We start from the raw sequence: 19,703 nt of genomic DNA, 5'->3' as shown, positions 1-19,703 counted from the left end.
TTACATTTAACTGCTATGCGAGAACGCTGTATTCGTATAGGGACCACTGTAAATGGAGCTGCCCGAATTCGACACACTCTTCGTGCTCCTTCGGGCCATAATGCAGAGTACGGCGGCAACGACGGCCAACATCAATATGAGACCGGCGACTGCTATGGCAATGGCGAAGGTGCGCTGCGACACGCACAACGCATCCTCAAGTGTCTGCGCAAACAAACAACAAGAACAAAAACAAAAACAAAAACACAATTAAAATATTCAAGTGCGATAAAATTGTGGTATATATTAATATTTATTTACCCGCTCCTTGAGCACTGTATCATCATCGCCTTCGGACACATCCACATTCTCGTTCACATACAGACCGGAGTAGACTTCGATGGTGGCCGGTTGACCGTCTTCGTCTTTGTTATCGTTGTTAGTTTGTCGTTTCGGTCGTTTGCCGCTGCACGTAGGAGGCTAAAAGGCAACAACAACAAGAACAATATAAAGTCAATTCGATACCATTGCAGTAATGTAGCGCAAATTCAATTAGAATTGCAAATAGAATGTATTATGGTAAGAATATGGGGCAGCACTCACCATTTGGCACTCGGGATCCTGCAGGGCGCACAAATGCACATTGCACTGATAGTACACGGATGTGGTGTAGGGGAACTTGTGTGCCGGGAAGGTAACATTGGCCGCCAAGTGATCGCTGGTGTAGTTGAATTGGCCCATAATTTCATTGTCCATTGGGCAACTGTGTAAAAATGTTTGCAAAAATTATATTACAGATTTTTAATTATTTTTATATTTTTAATAAAAAAATTTTGAAGCATTTTCGAAATCTAATTTAATCTATTTTCAACACTGTGATGGTTTCTCTAAGCATTTTCGAATTTTTTTTAAAGAATAATACTTTCAATATTGTGACGAAAACAATAGAAAATAAATATTTTAAGCACTTTATTTACACAAATTTATTTTTTACAACTTTTTCGATAATTTTTAATTTATTTTGCAAGTAAAAATTGCTTTCAGATTTTTTAATTTAAATAAATTTCTAATAAAAATATTTTTGAAGCATTTTAGAAATTTTGATTTTTTTAAAATATATTATTTTAGATATTGTGACTGTTTTTCTAACGAACATAATACAAAATAATATTTTAAGCAACTTTTCTTGTATAAAATTATTTTTTATAACTTTTACGATAATTTATAATAAATAAAAGTTTTCAAAAACGAAAAATTTCAAAAATTAAAGTGTTCAAAAAAGAAAAAATGAATTCAAAATAAAATGTTCAAAAAAATATAAAAATATTAAAAAAAGTTAAGATTCAAAATGTTTTAAAATTAAAAATTATTTTTTAAAAACTAAAAGTTTTAGATTAAAAATTTTTAAAAAATAAAAATTTTCAAAAACGAAAAATTTCCGCAGATTCAAATTTTTGCCTCAAAACACAAAAATTATTGTTTCCAAAATATTTGTTACTAAATTGTTTAATATTTTTCAGTAAAAATGCATTTTAAGTAAATTGATGTCCATACGATAAAAGTTGCATACTTTTAGGAGCACACAAATATTTTTAAATTGTAATAATAAATTCAAACAAACATTAAACTACTGTTTGATACTCAAATTACAAAAAAATACATATAAGCGTAGTCTAACTCCAGTAGCAATCACAAAACCATACCAAATAAACTTTTCAATATTTTTTTTAGTGTCAGAGGTAAATTATCCACCTAACTCATAATTCAAATTCATTTTCATTTTCAACATTTTATCGATTTTTTTCTACACCAGAAAAAATCTAACTTTCCTATGCTCAAAACTGCTCTCCAATATCTTCAAGCATTTCCTATTACTCACCCATCATCGCCCAATAGCCGCTGCTCACCCCAACCTAAACCGTCGCGCACAATACAATCGGCCACATGCAGACCGTACAGCTCCTGTTTGTCAATACTGATGACAATCGTCAGCGGATCACCAATTTTCACATCATCAGCAATTTTATGCTCGGAATTGTAGATTTTCATATGGCAACCGGGCATCGGTATCTCGTTGAGACTATCGTCCTCTTGGTTGCCCGCATCCACAGCATCATCGCTGTCGTCACCGTCATAGACGTCTTCCTGATCGAAGTCATCGCCTGCGGCACGATACTTATCCAACGAGCGTCCATAATCGCGACGATCGCTACCCACCCCCACAGCTGCCGTTTCAGCGCTACGAAAGGCTTGTGGCTTTTGCGCATGCTTGCCACTGTTCGCTTTGCGGCGTTGCCCATGCTTCTTCTTTGGCGTACTGGTGGCCGCATCGCGACTCTTATACGAGCAGCGCACATGATAGCCACGACCGGCGTCGGTGATGAGTTTCAAATGTGGTTGCAGGACAATGGTATTGAAGAACTCAATGCCGCCGTCATCCTGGAAGTAAAGAGGGAGGGAGAAAGAATGTTTATTTTAATATAAAAAAATATATAAAATGAAAGGTTAAATAATTCTGATTTCTGAACTTTTTTATTGCTTACAATGAGGAGAAAAAATACTTTTATGTTTAATGAGCAAAGAAAAAAACAGTTTTCTCACTTTGCTTAAGTAATTCGTAGATAGCGCATTTGTAACGCGTTGTGTAAGCTAATAACTTAAACATATTTACATATTCCGCAAATTTGCATTTTCGTATAAGTTTTTGATGTCTGTGCAATAACTCGTCGCTGCCTTTTCTCTCTACCGTAGCTAACACTTACAGTTTTGATTAATATCTAAGCATGGCTTTCGAAAGATTTTGTTGTAGGTTTTTTTTATTTAGTTTTTTTTTGTTTTTATATATATTTTTCTCTTTTCATATATATTTTTTTCATAATGAAAGGAGGATGCCGCTTTTGAATGCTCTCCACCGCAGTTCGTTCAGTAAACTCTATCGTCTGAGCATTTCCCTATCCAAATGGGCAATCAATCTTCTGCTTGAAGTTGTTAAATGTTTGTAAGCATTTTTATTTGAAATATTTATTTTGTGCTATCAAAATTTCGTACCCCAACTTTCACAAGTATGTTGCAACAATTTTTAACTATTTTTTGCGATAATTAAGCGGGTACCGGTGTCTGTTTACACAATAGTGTTGATGATTTAAATATTTCTCAAATATAATTTTTTTATTTTTAACGCCTTTGCCTAATTTTAGTACAAAAGGGCTTAATTAGCGCTTATTTCTCTACTAGATGATTGATGGAGCAAGTTAAAGTGTGATTAGAAATACGAAAAGACTTTTTCGACTACCCAATATTATAAGAATTTCTCTTCAAATACACTTAAATATTGATATTGACTGCCGTTGGATGACCACATTTAAAAAGGCTTTTCTCTTTTTCGCTGATGCTATTTTTTTGATGAACGGCTTATACAGACCTTTCTTGAAATTCTTTTACTTACCGATACATAAGGTATAAGTAAAATTAACTGGAAGTTTGGGAAGCAAGGACATCTTCATATTCGGTTTATGTGAAGAAAGGAATGTAATGTACCGCCTCTTCCATTTTTTATGTGTTATATATAATAATGAATATTAATGGCTATTTTTGCATTGATATCTTGATTTATGTTCCAAGTAGATTGTATAAAACCAATTAACCTAACCGTATTAAATTTTGGTTATGTGACTTTATTTTTAACTTTTACACTGTAAGGCAGCTATTTGCTATAGTGATCCCATATCGGTGGTTTAAACAAATGAGCAGCTGCTTGTGGATCAATCTTCGATCTTGCAGATTGATATTTCAAAAACTGAGAAACTAATCGACTCAGCTCACAATGCTGATAATTTATATATACATATATTTTATAGGGTCACCGACGTTTTCTTCTGGATGTTACAAACTTCTTGGGAAACTTATATATCAATTTTAATTGTGACAAAAAAGTGTCCAGAAATTGTATTTTGCTAAGTTGGTAGGACTGTCCTTGAACACAATGCCAAATATGAGCACGATCTCTCAACCAGTTTGTATACACAGCTGCTAAAGTCGGTACACCTCAGTAGTGCGTGGCAATTTTTACAATGGATAAAAATATCGAACATAAAATTGTTCTCAAATTTTGTATTTCTAACCAAATTTCGTGTGCGGAATTATTGCAAATGTTTGAAAAGACTTACAGTGATTCAGTTTTATCAAAACATAAGCCTACGAGTGGTATAAAGCCTTCAAAGACGGTCGAGAGATCGTTGAAGACGTGCCTCGTTCTGGTCGATTTTGAACCTCTTCAACTGATGAAAATATTAAACAAAGTGAAGAATATGGTGGTTGAAAATCGTCAGACAAGTGTTAGAGGGATGGAAAGAGAGCTCGACATCTTTCGTTGTTCATTGGAATGATTTTGGTGGATATTTTGAGTATGAAACGTGTTCTTACTCGAATCGTCGCAATAAAGCTGAATTTTCTTCAAAAAGAGTACCGGGAACAGGTCTCTTTGGACATCGTTCCCGATCCCACATTCATGGGGAGCATTATAACTACCAATGAAACATAAGTTTATGAGTTTGACTTGCAAACAAGTCAACAATCATTGCAATGGACAGATAAAACGAGCCGAAACCAAAAACACCAAGCCAAAGCCGCTCAAAAATCAAGATGATACTCGAGGTTTGGTGCATCACGAAATTGTTGCGGAGGGACAGATGGTCAATAAGGAGTTCTAATTGGCCGTATTGAGGCTTTTACGTGAGAACAGTCGGAATTGTGGAAGAACAATTCATTCGAACCACGATTGTGAGCGAATTTATCTATCAACCACCATATTCACCACATTTGGCTCTGTGTGTTTTTTTCTTGTTCCCAAACTGAAATTGCCGCTCCGTGGAACTTGTTTTTTGTCGATGAAAGGGTTAAAATAAAATTCCTTGAAGAAGCTAGCAATCCCAAAAAGTGCTTATGAAAAGTGTTTCAAGAACTGGAAAAATCGTTGGCATAAGTGTATTACATCTGGTGGGGATTCTTTGAAGGCGACTAAAAGTGCTAGCTATCGCCTTAGAATGTGGGCCCCAAAAAGTATGCTAAATAAATTTTTTCTGATACTTTAATAGTAAGGTAGGTCCACCAATATGGGAGCCTTGATTTCCATTGATGAATCTAATAAAAACTAGTGTTTTTTATGCCTCGAAATGCCTACACTAATTAAGTTTATAGGACAAAATGATTGAAAAATCCCTCAAATGGGCTGGTTTTTGAGTAACGATTGTGAGGAAAACTGGCAAATCGACTGATAAATGAAAACTAGGCAAGTTCTATACCATATAAGTTTAGCTCTAGAACTTTTTAGCACCTCTTTTCCGTTCCCAATAACTTTAATGTTCTGAAAAGGGTATTTTAAATAGAATCTTCGAAGAAAATGTTCAGATCGAGTCACTATGGATGCAGTGCCATGTAAATTGACTGATTAAAGTTCTTGTAAGGGATATTTTGTAGTTACGAAAGTTATTATAGCTTCGGTTAAAACCGAAGTTTACGTTTTTTCTTTTTTTTTTAGCATACGGAGTAAAAGAAGTTCAGTATCTTAAAATGTATTAAATAAAATTATATATCTGAGTTGAAAATCATTAATTAAGCTCAGATTACATATACTCCCTTAAAAAAAGCTTTCAGACACATACTCGTATGTATCTTTACTTATTGTTCTGTTAAAAGCTGCACTCAAAAGTGGTCATAGTATAAAATGCAACAACTATCATTATTAAAAAATAATAATTTACCACTTCAATTATTATGTAATTATTATATTAAAGAATTGCTATAAAAAAGAAACAGCCGCCGACAGTTGATGCTTTCATATTCTTCACATATATTATTTTTGCTATTGTTGTTGTTGCCGTCAACTACAAGTACCAATTTGCACAATAACGGTTATACACTTCTACTTCCTTATTGCATGCAAATGCACCGCTTTTCACATACAAATAACCAACAACCACGCTTATGTATATGTGTGTGTGTATATCTACTTGTATATATGTATGTGTTATTTGTGCCTTGGCTGTCAGCACTCATATGTAATTTGCATTTATTTTCGCATTCATCTTCATTACTGTGCTTGGCCGCGTAGAAGAGTAGAAATTATAAAGAATACATACGGTAGAATGTCTTGCCCACGTCAGATAATGCCATTAAAATAACGGTGCTTGCTATTAACATACTGATTGTAAACAAAAGACTTGAGACACGAACACACAGTACTTAAATAATTCAAATTTGCATATATAATATATTTCATATATTTTTATAACTTTATTAGAGTTTATTATACTGAAATGAAGAAAAGGTCTTAAAATTGAGATGCAATTTAGTTTATGCAATGTCAATTTCAATATATTCAATGTGTTGTTTAATTCAATATCATAAATTGCTTTATGAAAAGTATTTGTGCTTGAAAGATTATGATTTAAAAAAAAAAAAAGAATTTTGCTTAAGTTTTGAAAATATTTTCGTGAAAAAAAAAATTTTATTTTTAGTTTTGAAATTATTTTCATGGAAAAAATTTTTTATTTTTAGTTTTGAAAAAATATTTTTCTTTTGAATATGCTTATATTATATTTTCATGGAAAAAAAAATTTTAGTTTTGAAAATATTTTTGTTTTTGATTGAAAAAATTATAGTTTTCTTGCCAAAATTTGGCGTTTCAGATTATTTTGCTTAAGTTTTGAAAATATTTTCGTGAAAAAAAATATTTTTATTTTTAGTTTTTAAAATATTTTCATGGAGAAATATTTTTATTATTATTTTTGAAAAAATATTTTTCTTTTGAATATGCTTAAGTTTTGAAAATATTTTTGTATTGAAAATATTTTCGTGAAATTTTGTATTGAAAAATATTTTTGTATTGAAAATATTGAAAAAAATATTTTTGTATTAAAAAAATATTTTTGTATTAAAAAAAATATTTTTGTATTAAAAAAATATTTTTGTATTAAAAAAATATTTTTGTATTGAAAATATTTTCATAGAAAAAAACTCTTTTTAATCTAACTCACTAATCGGTTGTTGGATAAAAATCGTATCTTTGGAATAATAATTCCACTACAAATGGATAAAAAAATGCGGTTTTTGACAATAATTCGCAATTTTAACGTTCTCCCAAAAATAAACAGTTAGAAGGCAACGTTTTTTTGAAAATAACTTCATTAATTTATGTGTATTTTCAAGATTTTAATAAAAAGCATAAATCATTCAACAAATCGAGCTGGAAGGTACTCAAACTACATAGACTTAGGCGAACTTAGCACTTCCTGGAAAACAGTGCAACAACTAAAACGCCTCAAAAGCACTCACTGCACACACATACTTATAAAAATATATAAATACTTTGCCATTTATGTTGTTTGCACGTTAAGTTAGCATAGTACTTAGTTAGCTAGAGTTTTATTACATATTTGTCTATAGGCAACAATATATATATATATATATAGACATGTATAGATAAACACTCGTATATACACATATATACATCTAACTACATATAGACATAACAATGAGAGTCCCAGCAAAGCTAAAAATTGTATTCTAATCTAACAATTTGCTACACAGCATGATCTCGCGTTCTTCATCTATATACACAGATACATACATATATGTGAATATATGTTCTAACATCGTTACTATAAAGGGTTTCATGTGGTCATTTTTGTAAAAAAAAAATAAGAATTTTATGCTTAGCTTAGTGTGACGCTTGTTGCCTGCCGTTGCTGTTTCGCTGGCGTTGTTAGCTTTGAGAACGCAGCGAGATACTTTACTTGATTATTTCCTTTTCCATATTTTTTTATGTGTGCTATTATTATTATTTTTACTTCTTTGCAATATTTAAGCAAATATGTATGTACATACATATATAACAAGCTAAGCATGCTGCAAAGTTATATTTGTATGTGTTTCTCTTTTATTTGCAACAAATTAACAGCTGCTTCTATCTCTAAGTACCTCGCTACTTATATAAGAGTGAATGTTGAACATTTCCACTCACTAATGAAGCTGATGTACTGAGCATGTGTTGCTATTGCTTGTCTTGCTTTTCTAGTACTGAAAATAATGATGATATAATAAGCATTTCCGCTGCTCATTAAGATTTTGCGGTGAATTTAATTTAATTAGAGGAAAGAAATTTGCAATTTTCCCACTTTGGGGTATTTTTCAGCGGTTGAGAGGATTTTTTGACTTTTGCATACTATAATTGAAATCTTATGTCAAAACTTTTATCTTATGCAAGCTAACTAAGTTTATCTTCGAATCTTAAGTCAGTTTCTCATTCAAGGGGTTATATGAGTTGAGTGCTTTCAAAAAGTCGAATATTTTTTTTTAACTTATTAAATTCGACAACACCTCTACAATATTGTCCTAAACTTTCAAGTTGATCCGAGTAATAGTTTCGGAGATACAGCCTTGAAAACTTGTGCGCTCGAGGCTTGCTAAGCTGAGTGTGCCGTTTTTAAACGAGTTTTTCTCGAAACTGTGTTTTTGAAGTTTTTGTTGGCAAGATTTCTCAAGAACCACTCAACTGAATCTTCAAGAAAGGTTTTTCAGAAATAATTCTTAAAGATTTGGACGAAGGATTTTTTTTCGATTACAACTATTTGGAAAAAAAATGTCGCGAAATTTTAATTTTTCCTAAAAATATCTGCCAAAATTCCAATTTTCAGTTTTTTCCTTCGTTCAAGTTCTAAGTTACACTTTAACTAAGTACATATTTTTTTTACTTTAGATGATCCTGTAAGGATTTATCCTGCCAACATGGGCACGTCTTTTTTCCGAGGGTCACCGGAACTTCAAAATATTTTTTTCAAAAATTCCATAATTTCTATGTTAATAGTGTATGTTTGTAACAATAAACAATTTTAATATTTAAATTTTTTATTTGAGAAAAAAATTTTTGAAAAACAGTGTTGTTTTACCCGAGGAAACCCATGTAACCTCTTCTTGTATGGAATTATTATCGTTTACCAAGATATTTTCATGAATTTTCGTATGGATTATTATCCAAGGCAATCTCCAAACAAATTGTTTAGATAGAGAGATCGACGGCAATTCCGTCCAGGTCTGGAGTATTAATGTTATATAGAGATCAAGCATTAGGTCATTCATAACACTTTACTTGTCCTGGAAATCCTCCAAAAGTCCAAAGTAAGTTCAGCACTCCTTGGGTCTAATATCGTATATACAATTTACTTATAATTATTAAATAAAAAGTATGATATTCCAGTGAAAAATCTGTAAGCATTCATAATGTTCCTCAGAAGACAAGAAAATTTATCGTGTGGGTGTGCTAAAAATAATAAGGCTTCTCGGAAAATAACATTTTTTCACTTTTTTAGAAGTTAGGGCATCTATATATATAATGTATATGTATAACTGTATATACCAAATGAGCCACTGGCATGCTATCAACAACAAAAGACTCAAGCCACAAACTTCATTTAAGTTCAATGCATAAATTATGCATAATATAAAATATTTATATATGTATTTGACGTGCTATTTTTATAAAGACACCAATTGCACGATGCCTCAACAAAAAAGCTAAAGTAATAACAACAAATTACAAATTACAAGAGGGGCAGCGAATTTCACCAAGCAAGAGCTCTTCCCTGTTCAATGGGACAATGTGCGCAAAGTCGAACGAACTGCCGTTGGCCAACAGCCAAGTAAAGAAGAGACTCTTGAGAGAACCCACAACTTCGCCAACAACAATTACGTGCTCCGTTTTATTAATGCGCATTGAATCAGCGTAAATTGCGTGCACACATACATATACACATATATATATACTATATACATACATATATGAACGATTTGTTCGTGCTGGCGTGCAACACGCATTTCGCGCTGCGACACACACATACAGGAATAAAAATGTATATCCACCTTCTATGCGTTTTCATGGACTTATGTTCTCTTATGGGTACATATGTATCTATGAAGCATAAATATATTTGCTACCTTTGTGTTACTTGCAAGGCATAGAGCTCTATAAACATACTTACTATTTATATATGGTGCTTACATAAAATATTTATTACCTTCACCTCTTATAGAGAACTCACACACACATATATATTCGTGCTATGTACTCTGTGGCCATTGTTGTGCTCTGCAGGCATGGTTTGTGCCAATTTTCACTCGCCGTTGGGTTATTTTCTTTTCAGCGCCCATTGAGGGCAGTTCTTGTAAATTTTAGAATATGAGCGCATAGGCCTATTTAATATAACATGCACCAGCATTCTAAATATGTTTAGTCATGCTTTCAGAACACGGAAATATTAGTGCGGAAGAATGTCTTTGGGCAAAATTTTGACTTTTTTGGGGTAAAATATTTTTAATGCACAAAAATACTATATACTTCAGTATTTTTATTTGCTATTAAATCGTATTATTTTACAAAAGTAGTAATATGGCATTATTATAGAATGTGTTGATATGAAGTCACGAAAATTTCAAAAAAAAATTAATTTCCAAAGTTATAGTTGTTTGTTTTGACCCAGTTCCAAAAAAAGGTACTTGAAGCGACAACCATAAGTCCTTGGAGATTCATCTAAAATCAATCGGATAAAAAAAATAGTTTTATAAATAGATAAACTCAGGCCTGATCGAAGGATTTTTTTTTTTTCAAAAATTAACAAAAAGGCGGCAGCAGGAAATTTTTGTCTAAATTTTTGGGAAAAAATCAACAGTTAATTGGTCTTAAAAAATCGAAATTTTTGAAAAAAAAAATCCTCGATCGGGCCCGACTTTATTATGTATTCCAAAAGTTGCATAAATTTCATTAAAATCTACTGAGCGGTTTTCGAGTTACAGTTGCCACCAGTTCAAAAAACAAAGTTTTGAGAAACACGCGTTTAAAGTTTCACACTAGCGCTTTGAAGTGCCCGAGCTCTCTTTGTTATTTGTCGAATAACTAAAAAACTAATTATCGGATCAACGTGAAATTTTCAGAGAATATTTTTAAGATATTACACTTAACGAAAAAGCAAAAAAAATGAATTTTTTGAAAATTCTGACCACCCTTAATCCCTTAATACATAGTGGAGTGAGGAGGAAAAACTTTTCTATAAATAAGCTTTGATGCATTTATTTTATTTTAATCAAATTTGACACAGATTTTCAAGTCTAACATAGTTCACTCAAGACCTAGTACAATGAAATAATACGGACTACAAACAAATATCTGATAATAAATTTGAACGATTTCAACTATTAAACACATTTTTTGTCTAGCGCCACCTATTGGTAGTATTTTTTCACAAGTGTTCGGAGTATAGAATAAATCATTCCATAAGTCCAATTTTTATAAATTATTACACTCCCTTAAAGTTTCAAGTAAACCTTTACCCTTCATATGTTTAAGCCATCTGATCAAATTTCGATACCAAAAATTCCAAAATCGAATCGATACAAACATTTTTCCTAGTTCGCCCAACCTTCTTTATGTTCGTTTGAAGTTTGATTTCCATATGCAAATTAGTGTGTGAAAAGTTGAACCAAAACAAGTTCTTTGTTTGGGGAATTATCAGAGGAATAAAATTCAAAGAAATAGTCTTTGCAAATTTCTATCTCCATCAAAAGATTGCAAAGGATCTCAAAATCTCTTATGTGCAGATCGACTCAACACATTTTGGCTAATATTTTGGATATGAAGGGTACCAAACTACATCACTTGTTGGAAAAACGGCGTTGAGTAGAGACACAAAGAGATGCTTGAAAACGTAGCTGAGAACCTAAATTCTTTGAACGCGCCAATACTGGTGACAAGATGTGGGTTTATGATTGTGACATCGAAACTGTCCAGAACTCTACAGAGCCATGCTGTAAAAATTGCCCAAAGTGGAGAAAACAACGTTAAGTCGGTAAAAAATCAAGGTGATGCTCATCGCTTTGTTTATTTACTGAGATGTGGTCGACCATGAATTCATTTCACGTGATCAAACTGTCAATAGCAAATTCTACTTGGCCGTTTGAGGCACCTATATTGTAAACGACTTGATTTGTGGGAAGAAAATTCATGGATTTTATAGCAGGATAATACGCCGTCATAGTCTAGGAAGAGTCTGATTAACTTTTCGGCCAAACACAAAACGAGAGTGCCAATATATTTACTAGATTTGGCTCTCCGTATCTCTTTTCTGTTTTCGAAACTGAGAGACTTGCTTTGGAAAACACGCTATGATATCATTATACGAAAACCTTAAGTTCTAATGATCTAACTGAAATTCGCAAGCCGCAAACATGTACTTCCAACCAACTTTGCTGGGACTTAGCTCAGTCACACGCAATTAACAAATCCAAATGAAAAGTGCGGTTAATATAATATAAGTAAATTGCGTCAATATAACGGTCATAATAACCACATTTCAACTGATTGCCGGCGGTTCTAAAGAAACCAGCACGGAAGTGAAAAATTCCGTTTGATTAATTCAAAAGCACAAAAAGAAATCCTCAAGCCATTCCACAATGAAACGGAAATGAAAAATACCGTAACAAAGAAGAGTGCCTAGCTCCAAGCACAAAAGTATATATAAATACCGACAAGAGCGAGAAATTTTATAAATTCTAATTAGAATCATAAAAACAATAAATTAAGTGTAATTTAGCCACTAAGAAGTGAGCTGGAGAATTCTGCTAATTAAGTCCATTTAAAAAGACATGAAGTTACTGCAGAAATTTAATGACAACAACAGCTACAAAAATAATATAAATAGCCGCTAATCAGTTGAGTGCAAGGTAGCAACCAGTTAAAGCAGCGGTAGCGTTAATAACAAGTACAAAAACAAAACTAACAACCAAAGTAGCAAATCAAAGATTGTCAGAATGCTCAACAGCAGTTATCGGGGAAATGCTTAACAACGACAACCGCAACTTATGCTGAGAAACAGTGTGTGTGAGGTGGCGGAGAGAAGGGGTCAAGTAAATATTTGCTTCAGAAATATTCTAAAGCCATTACAACGGAAGTCTATAAGAGCGGCAGCGCCGATTCTAACGCTGCCCAGTTATAAAGTATCGTATCCAATGCCAAGTTGTAATAACAAAATGACATTTAAGCGCATCAAGTTGACATAACGGTTGCGGCATCATTATATCATTATATGACACTTTATTTTTCTTATGGCTCATTTTCATTTTATTTGCTTTGCTTTCTTTCTCCACACCGTCTACTACATTGCTTTATGTTGTTGTGATTTTTCAGGCTTCGTGCAGCATTTTTCCCATGAACCGAAGCACAGGTTTACACCAGTGTGTGTATTTGCTGCTGTGTGAAGATGTTGAACTGACTGCAAGAACTGTTTGTTATTATTATTGTGTTATATATAAAAATGAATCCGCTTCTAAAGCTATATGATATGGCCTATCGTAGCCTCAGGCATAGCCGCGGCATGGTAATGTAACCTGTCACTGCTCCGCACACAGTAGCCGACATAAATGCGTGTTCCTTTAAGTTATTACGCACTCGCCGACACTTCTTCGACTGCTTTGACCGCCGCTTTGCCACATCTTCTTCATTTTTATACGTTTTTCTATAAGTCTAAGCCAACTTTACAATCAGTTGTTTGTTTGTATGTGTGTGTGTAAGGCATACGCTAATGATAAGTTAAAAGTTGATTATGCTAATTATGGCCTGGTGTGCATCAGGTAAATGTAAACGTTTATGCCACTCAAGCGTACTTATCTACGAACTCGCGTAGACTTATAAGTATATTTTGGTACCAAGAATTTTCTGCCTAAGTGTGTACTTACATACATAGAAACGTTTAAGAATATTTGTAGGAAGTTAATAAAGCAGACAGGGTAGCATTGTCAGTTTGTTTTGAAATTAATATCGTTTAATTATGTTTTAGCGCCCAGTCGGTACTGAAAATATTCGTACAATTTAAAAAAATTTTAAGTGTTAGTACTGGGTACTTTAATAAAATTATTTAAGTCAAGTTGACGCGTTGGCTTATAACAAGGAGTATAGTTTTTAAATTTTTTGTTCATAAAAAAGACCTTTTTGAAGATATTTATTTTAAACTATTCTTTGTAGCTTCCTAAGGGTTACATGGGTTTACGAGTTTAAAAAAATTGATCTTTTTTATTATCTTATTAAATTCTTTAGCACCTCTAGAATAATATCCTAAATCTTAAAGTTGATCCGAGCAATAGTTTCGGAGAACTTATGCGCTCGAGGCTAGCTAGGCTAAGTGCGCCGTCTTTAAAAGCGTTTTTTTCGGAACTGAGTTTTTGCAGTCGATTGGCAAGATTTCTCGAGAACTGCTCAACCGATCTTCATGAAATTTGTCACAGGTCTTTGAGATACAATTCTTAAAGACTTGGGCGAAGGATTTTTTTTTCGATTACAACTATTTGAATAACAAAAATTTCTCGAAATTTCCATTTTTTTGTAAAAATGTCTGCCAAAAATCCAATTTTCAGTTTTTTTCCTTCGTCTAAGTTCTAAGTTAAGGTCTTACCTAAAACACGTATTTTTTCACTTTAGATGATCCTGTAAATAGTTACCCTGTAAACACGGGCGATCACCGGAAATGGCATCGCAATGACCGATTTTAAAATATTTTTTTACAAAAATTTCATAATTTCTTTTTATAGTAGTGTATGTTTATAACAATAAAAAATTCTAATAAAATATTTAATTTTTTATATGAGAAAAAAATTGTTGAAAAAATACTGATTTTTACCCGAGAAAAACCACGTAACTTGCTAATGAAATTTCAAATTCTCTAAACCTTTTAATTAGGGTTGCCATCTATATTTTATACAGAAATGTTATTCTTTACTTTAAAAAAAACGCTGGAATCTGCATTTAAAAAGCTAAACTTTTCTAGTGAGAAAAAAAGGAAAAATATTTTCTTTTTCATATATGTATGCTGGCCAACTAAATAAATTGTTTTCTTAATTTTTTTGTTTAAAATATTTAAAAAATTAATTTTTTTCTAAAATATTGTTTACCTAGAATATATATAAAATTTATTTTTTACATAAAAAATTTTTATATCTTTCTTACAAAAAAAATTTCGCTTCCAGAATTTCCAAAATTTGTAAAATAAATGTTGCCACCTTTTCGATCTCTCAATTTATTATCGTTATTATTCTTTTTTTGAAATATTTTTTTGTAACACTTATACATTCATATTTGCTTACAAAGTCTATTTTTATCTCCACTACTTTTAAGATGCACTGTACCAGCAAAGATATCAAGCAGCATAACATAATTCAAAAGACTTAAGCTACAAACTTTTGCTGCAACCAAAAAGTTAAAAATACTTGTGTCCCCATAGGATTTAAAAAAGTGCCGAAGGCATGAAAAATTATTCCACTTAAGAAATGAATTCAAAAAACAACAAAAGCAACAATTCAAAAATTTTATTTTATTTATCAGCATATTAAATTTATCAGCAAACATTTATTCTTACTTAACCGTTGAATTCCAAAGCAAATCTATATAAGTGCTATCGCCCACATTAATAAGCTTGACAAATACTAATAGCAAGTGCACACAAATGCAAATGAATAGGTATTCTCAAAATATAACTCGAAAGAAAAAAGTTAAAAAAACTAACAGAAGAAGACTCATGCAAGACTCTACGCGCATTCCTTACATAACCGTGCATCACTTTTGCGTGTAGGTGTTAATTATTTAGCCTTCAGCATTCATTGTTATTACCTCAGCTGCCTTTTTTCGGCAGTTTTCACGGTCAAACGGTTACATCGGCACATCGTTGTCACCAAAGTCGGCAAAAACACAAGGGAAAACGGAAAAAACATGCTCATAAACTCATACAACACACCTGTGCCATATATTTTAGTAATTTTTCTACACATGCAGCAACATAAACATTTATACATACATATGTATATAGTCGTACATATGCATAATGCCATATAGCGGCTTTGTCGACCCTTTCGCTTATGGACTGCACGCTGCGCTGTCACACCATTGCATCATGCTGCTTTCTTGGCACTCTTCGTCATCCATTCATTTTGTTTTTTTTTTTTTTTTGATTTGAGAGTGAGAGAAGACACTTTGCTTTCACACGTTTATTAACTTTAAATTTTGTGCGCTATCTATGAAGGCGTTAAAGAATTTTTTGTGTGAATATATATTTATACTCCTATTTATGTGTCTATAAATATATACCAACACCTGGGACTAAGGCACTTTATTTCTGTTCGATGCAGCCTATCGAAATTTAGCATGAAATGGGATATAAAAGAAACGAAACGAATCGATTTTTACTGTTACAATTTTATTAAGTCTTCAAGTGAACTGCCAGATAACTATAAGGAAACAGTTTTTATTTTTACTGTTTTTACGGAGGTAATTGTAGCAAACGTTAGCGTTTCTATAGCAGCAAAAGTAATTTCAAAGTAAAATAAAACAAAATCGCTATTTATGGGAACTAATTGCACTGAAAGTGAGGGTTTAGAGAATGGCAAATCGAACAAGCAATTGATCTAAGTGAAAAATTGAGTAGTCGAAAAAGTCTTTCTTTTGTCAAGTGTTGGAAAGGTGAGACTCTAAGCTTCATTTAACCAAAAAAATAAATTCGGGGAAATTGAAAAAAAGTTACAGTTGTTCAAAAATGAATGAAAATAATGAACAAATTGGCTATATTTTGAAAATTTTTTATAAAAACAGGAATAATGCCATGTAAACCACCAATGACATTTGTGAAGTTTACAGAGACGGTGCTGTATCAGTTCGTGTAGCACAACAATGGTTCGCTCGCTTTCGTTCGGAAAATGTCCATGTGAAAGATGCAGCTCGCTCTGGTCGACCTATCGTTGAAAAAGTCGATGAAATTATGGAAAAGATTGACCGGAATCGTCACATGAGCAGCCATGGCATCGCTAAGGAACTTAATATTCATCATCAAATGGTTTTGAACAATTTAAAAAAGGCTGGCTACAAAAAGAAGCTCGATGTTTGAGTACCAGATGAATTTTCTGGAAAAAATTTAACGGACCGAATTAACAGCTACGATTCTTTGCTGAAACGAAATGAAATCGAACCATTTCTGAAGCGAATGGTTACAACATACAACAATAATGTGTGAAAAAACTCATGGTCCAAGCGTGATGAAGTCAGGAGGTTGCAGTTTTCGCCGAGAAACCAGAAAAGTTTTACACTAATGGAATAATGTCTCTGGCAAAAAGTGGTCGACCAAAATGGTACATATTTGATTCATTAAAGTTTATTATAAATATAAAAAAAATAAGTTGAAGTTTGATTAGAAGCACGAAAAGACTTTTTCGACTACCCTTTATTATTATATCATCATGCATTCACTTTGCAGTATAAACTTTACTCTTACATTTCTATTGCATTAGCCTTAGTCCAAACGAGTTTTTCAAACACTTTTATCAAACTTACTTCAAGAAAAGACAAATGTCATGTGATCAAAATTGACTCGGACTGGTCCATTTAAAATACTCGCGTAAACTAAATCGATAAAAACCTTTCCTAGGTTGGTACAACATTTCTTATATTCGTAAAAGTTTGATTTCTCTACTTCAGCCTATTAGTATGTTTTGGCAGTTGCTTGTTTAGTATGCAAAAAGATTGTTTGAGGTTGAGTTTGCTTGGTATTTTGTATTGCTGGTAGAATCACAGTGACACGAATCTAAGTATTTGAGTGAGTATCGAGAAGTCATCGAAATCTTCTCACACGACAATCATCCATTCATCTCTATTAATGACGAATATCGAAAAAGTTAAGCCGAAAGTGCTTGACAATTTTCATGTTAGGAACAAAGCGATAACAAACGACTTCAACATATCTTGTAAGTCGACTCAATATACAAGTATTTTGGTTCACGTTTTGGCTTCTGAGTAATGTGTAAATGCTAAACTCGTACCAAAAACTCTGAATCTTTTGCCAAAATCGTGTCGAGTAGAGGTCACAAGAGGGATATTTGCAGATAAAGTTGAAGATCCTGCAAACCTATCTTACTGATGGTGAGACATGGTTTTATGAACATAACGTCAAAACTGCGCAAAAATCTAAAAATCCAAAACTGAGTAGAAACTGAAAAAAAAAAACGAAATTCGCTGAAGGCACTTAAGATCGTTCCAGCCTGTAAGCTTTGGGTTTTCAAAAATTGGATACATCGTTGGCATTCTTTTATTCCCTCAAACGGAGTATATTTTGAAGACGAAAATAGAGATTTGTATTAAAATACTGGTAGGCGTAGTGTTATCTATCAATCCGGGTCAAACTTGATCATACATATAGTATGAACACATGATCGCAAGATATCTTTGTTCGATCAACATTTTTAATTTTTTAGTTATATAATTTTGAAACTTATTTCGCATGCAAAACCTTGTAGGTAATCCAAAGCACGAGATTATTTCTCATATCCGCATGAAAATACCGAAATATAATCAAAATGCACAAACACGCGTTCACGTTCAATCGCTTTCGATTAAAATCAATTTTTACTCATTTTTTTATAATTTTTTTGGTATTTTTTCCCTCGCGATGGCCAAAGCAAATAATTTATAGCGTCCTTCACACTTGAATGACACACGATGTGTTTGCCAAACAGCACTGAGATGCTAAATATTTACTTTGCTCGCCGCCTTGCATACTTATTGCACTTAAAAATTTTTCATTTTTTTTCCGAAGTTTCGGGCCAACATGCCAAAAAAATAAACACAGCAATAAGAATATGTAAATATACACATATTGATGTACTTCTCTACAAATTTTATTGCATGTGAGCAAGAAACATGAAGGTGAAACCGGCGCGTAAGAATAACCGACGGGGAAGAAAAAACGAAGAAGTAGAAAAAATCAATAAATTCGTAGCTCTTCGTTTTGTTTACCACACTTTTCATGCAGGAAATGTGCGCGGCACGCAAATATTTGCGTACTCACTTGCAGCTAATGCGCATGCGCAACAAAAGTCACAATGCATTAGAGCCGATAGCTGGCAAGCAATCATTGTTATTGTTGTTTTATGCATTTTTTTGGCACACAACTCATTGAAGTTGACAGCGTGACGGTAAAAATTCAGGAAAAATCAATTAGCCATATTTGCGCTAATAAGTATTGGCGAGTGTGTCCGCTGCTAAGCTTAGCTTGCGCCTCAAAAGGTGTCATGTCACATCAAATTTTGTTGTTGCTTGCTATTTTTCGCATTTTTTGTGCTGTTGTGGCTATATGTCTTTTTGTTATTGCCTTTTTTGCTTTGGTCATTTGGGTCGCCGACGCCGTAGACTTAAGCTTTACTTCGCCTAATGAAATAGCTAGAAAGAGGCGGCGACACACTCGAGTGACTGTCCATTGTTGATGAGCTCATCATTAAATTTAGTGTAGATATAAAGTGCCGTCAGTGTAATTTGCTTTCTTACGATCTAACTTAGCTGGCTGACTACCTGACTGACTCATTATGCCGCGCATATGCCAAATTTTATATATTTTAATATCACATAACTGTTATTTTACAGTTAGATTATATAAAATATTTCATAATCCTCGGCATATACTCTAAATTTTATCGGTCCAGCACTATTTATTTTCCGAAAAACTATATCAAAGGTAAATGCTTTCTGAAGCTAATCGTGTTTTTTGCCCAACGACTCAAAAATAATTTTTAGTACGGTCTTTACTAATGGCATTTCAGAACCTATTAAAACTCTCTAGCAGTATTTTTTCTCAAAGCACTTCAAGAAGCTG

The 19,703-nt window shown here is 32.8% G+C and overlaps 1 protein-coding gene across 4 annotated transcripts in view; it reads right to left on the bottom strand.

Annotated features, from left to right (window-relative positions):
- LOC126757426 (uncharacterized) overlaps nucleotides 1–19,703 on the bottom strand; it is a 93,023-nt gene continuing 73,320 nt past the window's right edge. For all 4 annotated transcript variants that reach the window (XM_050471327.1, XM_050471328.1, XM_050471329.1 and 1 more), the window contains 4 exons: nucleotides 1,859–2,418; nucleotides 583–742; nucleotides 301–459; nucleotides 1–204 (listed from right to left, as the gene is read on the bottom strand). In XM_050471327.1, the coding sequence (XP_050327284.1) occupies nucleotides 7–204; nucleotides 301–459; nucleotides 583–742; nucleotides 1,859–2,418 (1,077 nt within the window). In that variant the 3' untranslated portion in view covers nucleotides 1–6. The remainder of the gene's footprint in view (nucleotides 205–300; nucleotides 460–582; nucleotides 743–1,858; nucleotides 2,419–19,703) is intronic.

This window comes from Bactrocera neohumeralis, chromosome 4 (assembly GCF_024586455.1).
Source record: "Bactrocera neohumeralis isolate Rockhampton chromosome 4, APGP_CSIRO_Bneo_wtdbg2-racon-allhic-juicebox.fasta_v2, whole genome shotgun sequence".
Taxonomy (NCBI): domain Eukaryota; kingdom Metazoa; phylum Arthropoda; class Insecta; order Diptera; family Tephritidae; genus Bactrocera; species Bactrocera neohumeralis.
This window is presented reverse-complemented; position numbering and strand designations above follow the sequence as displayed.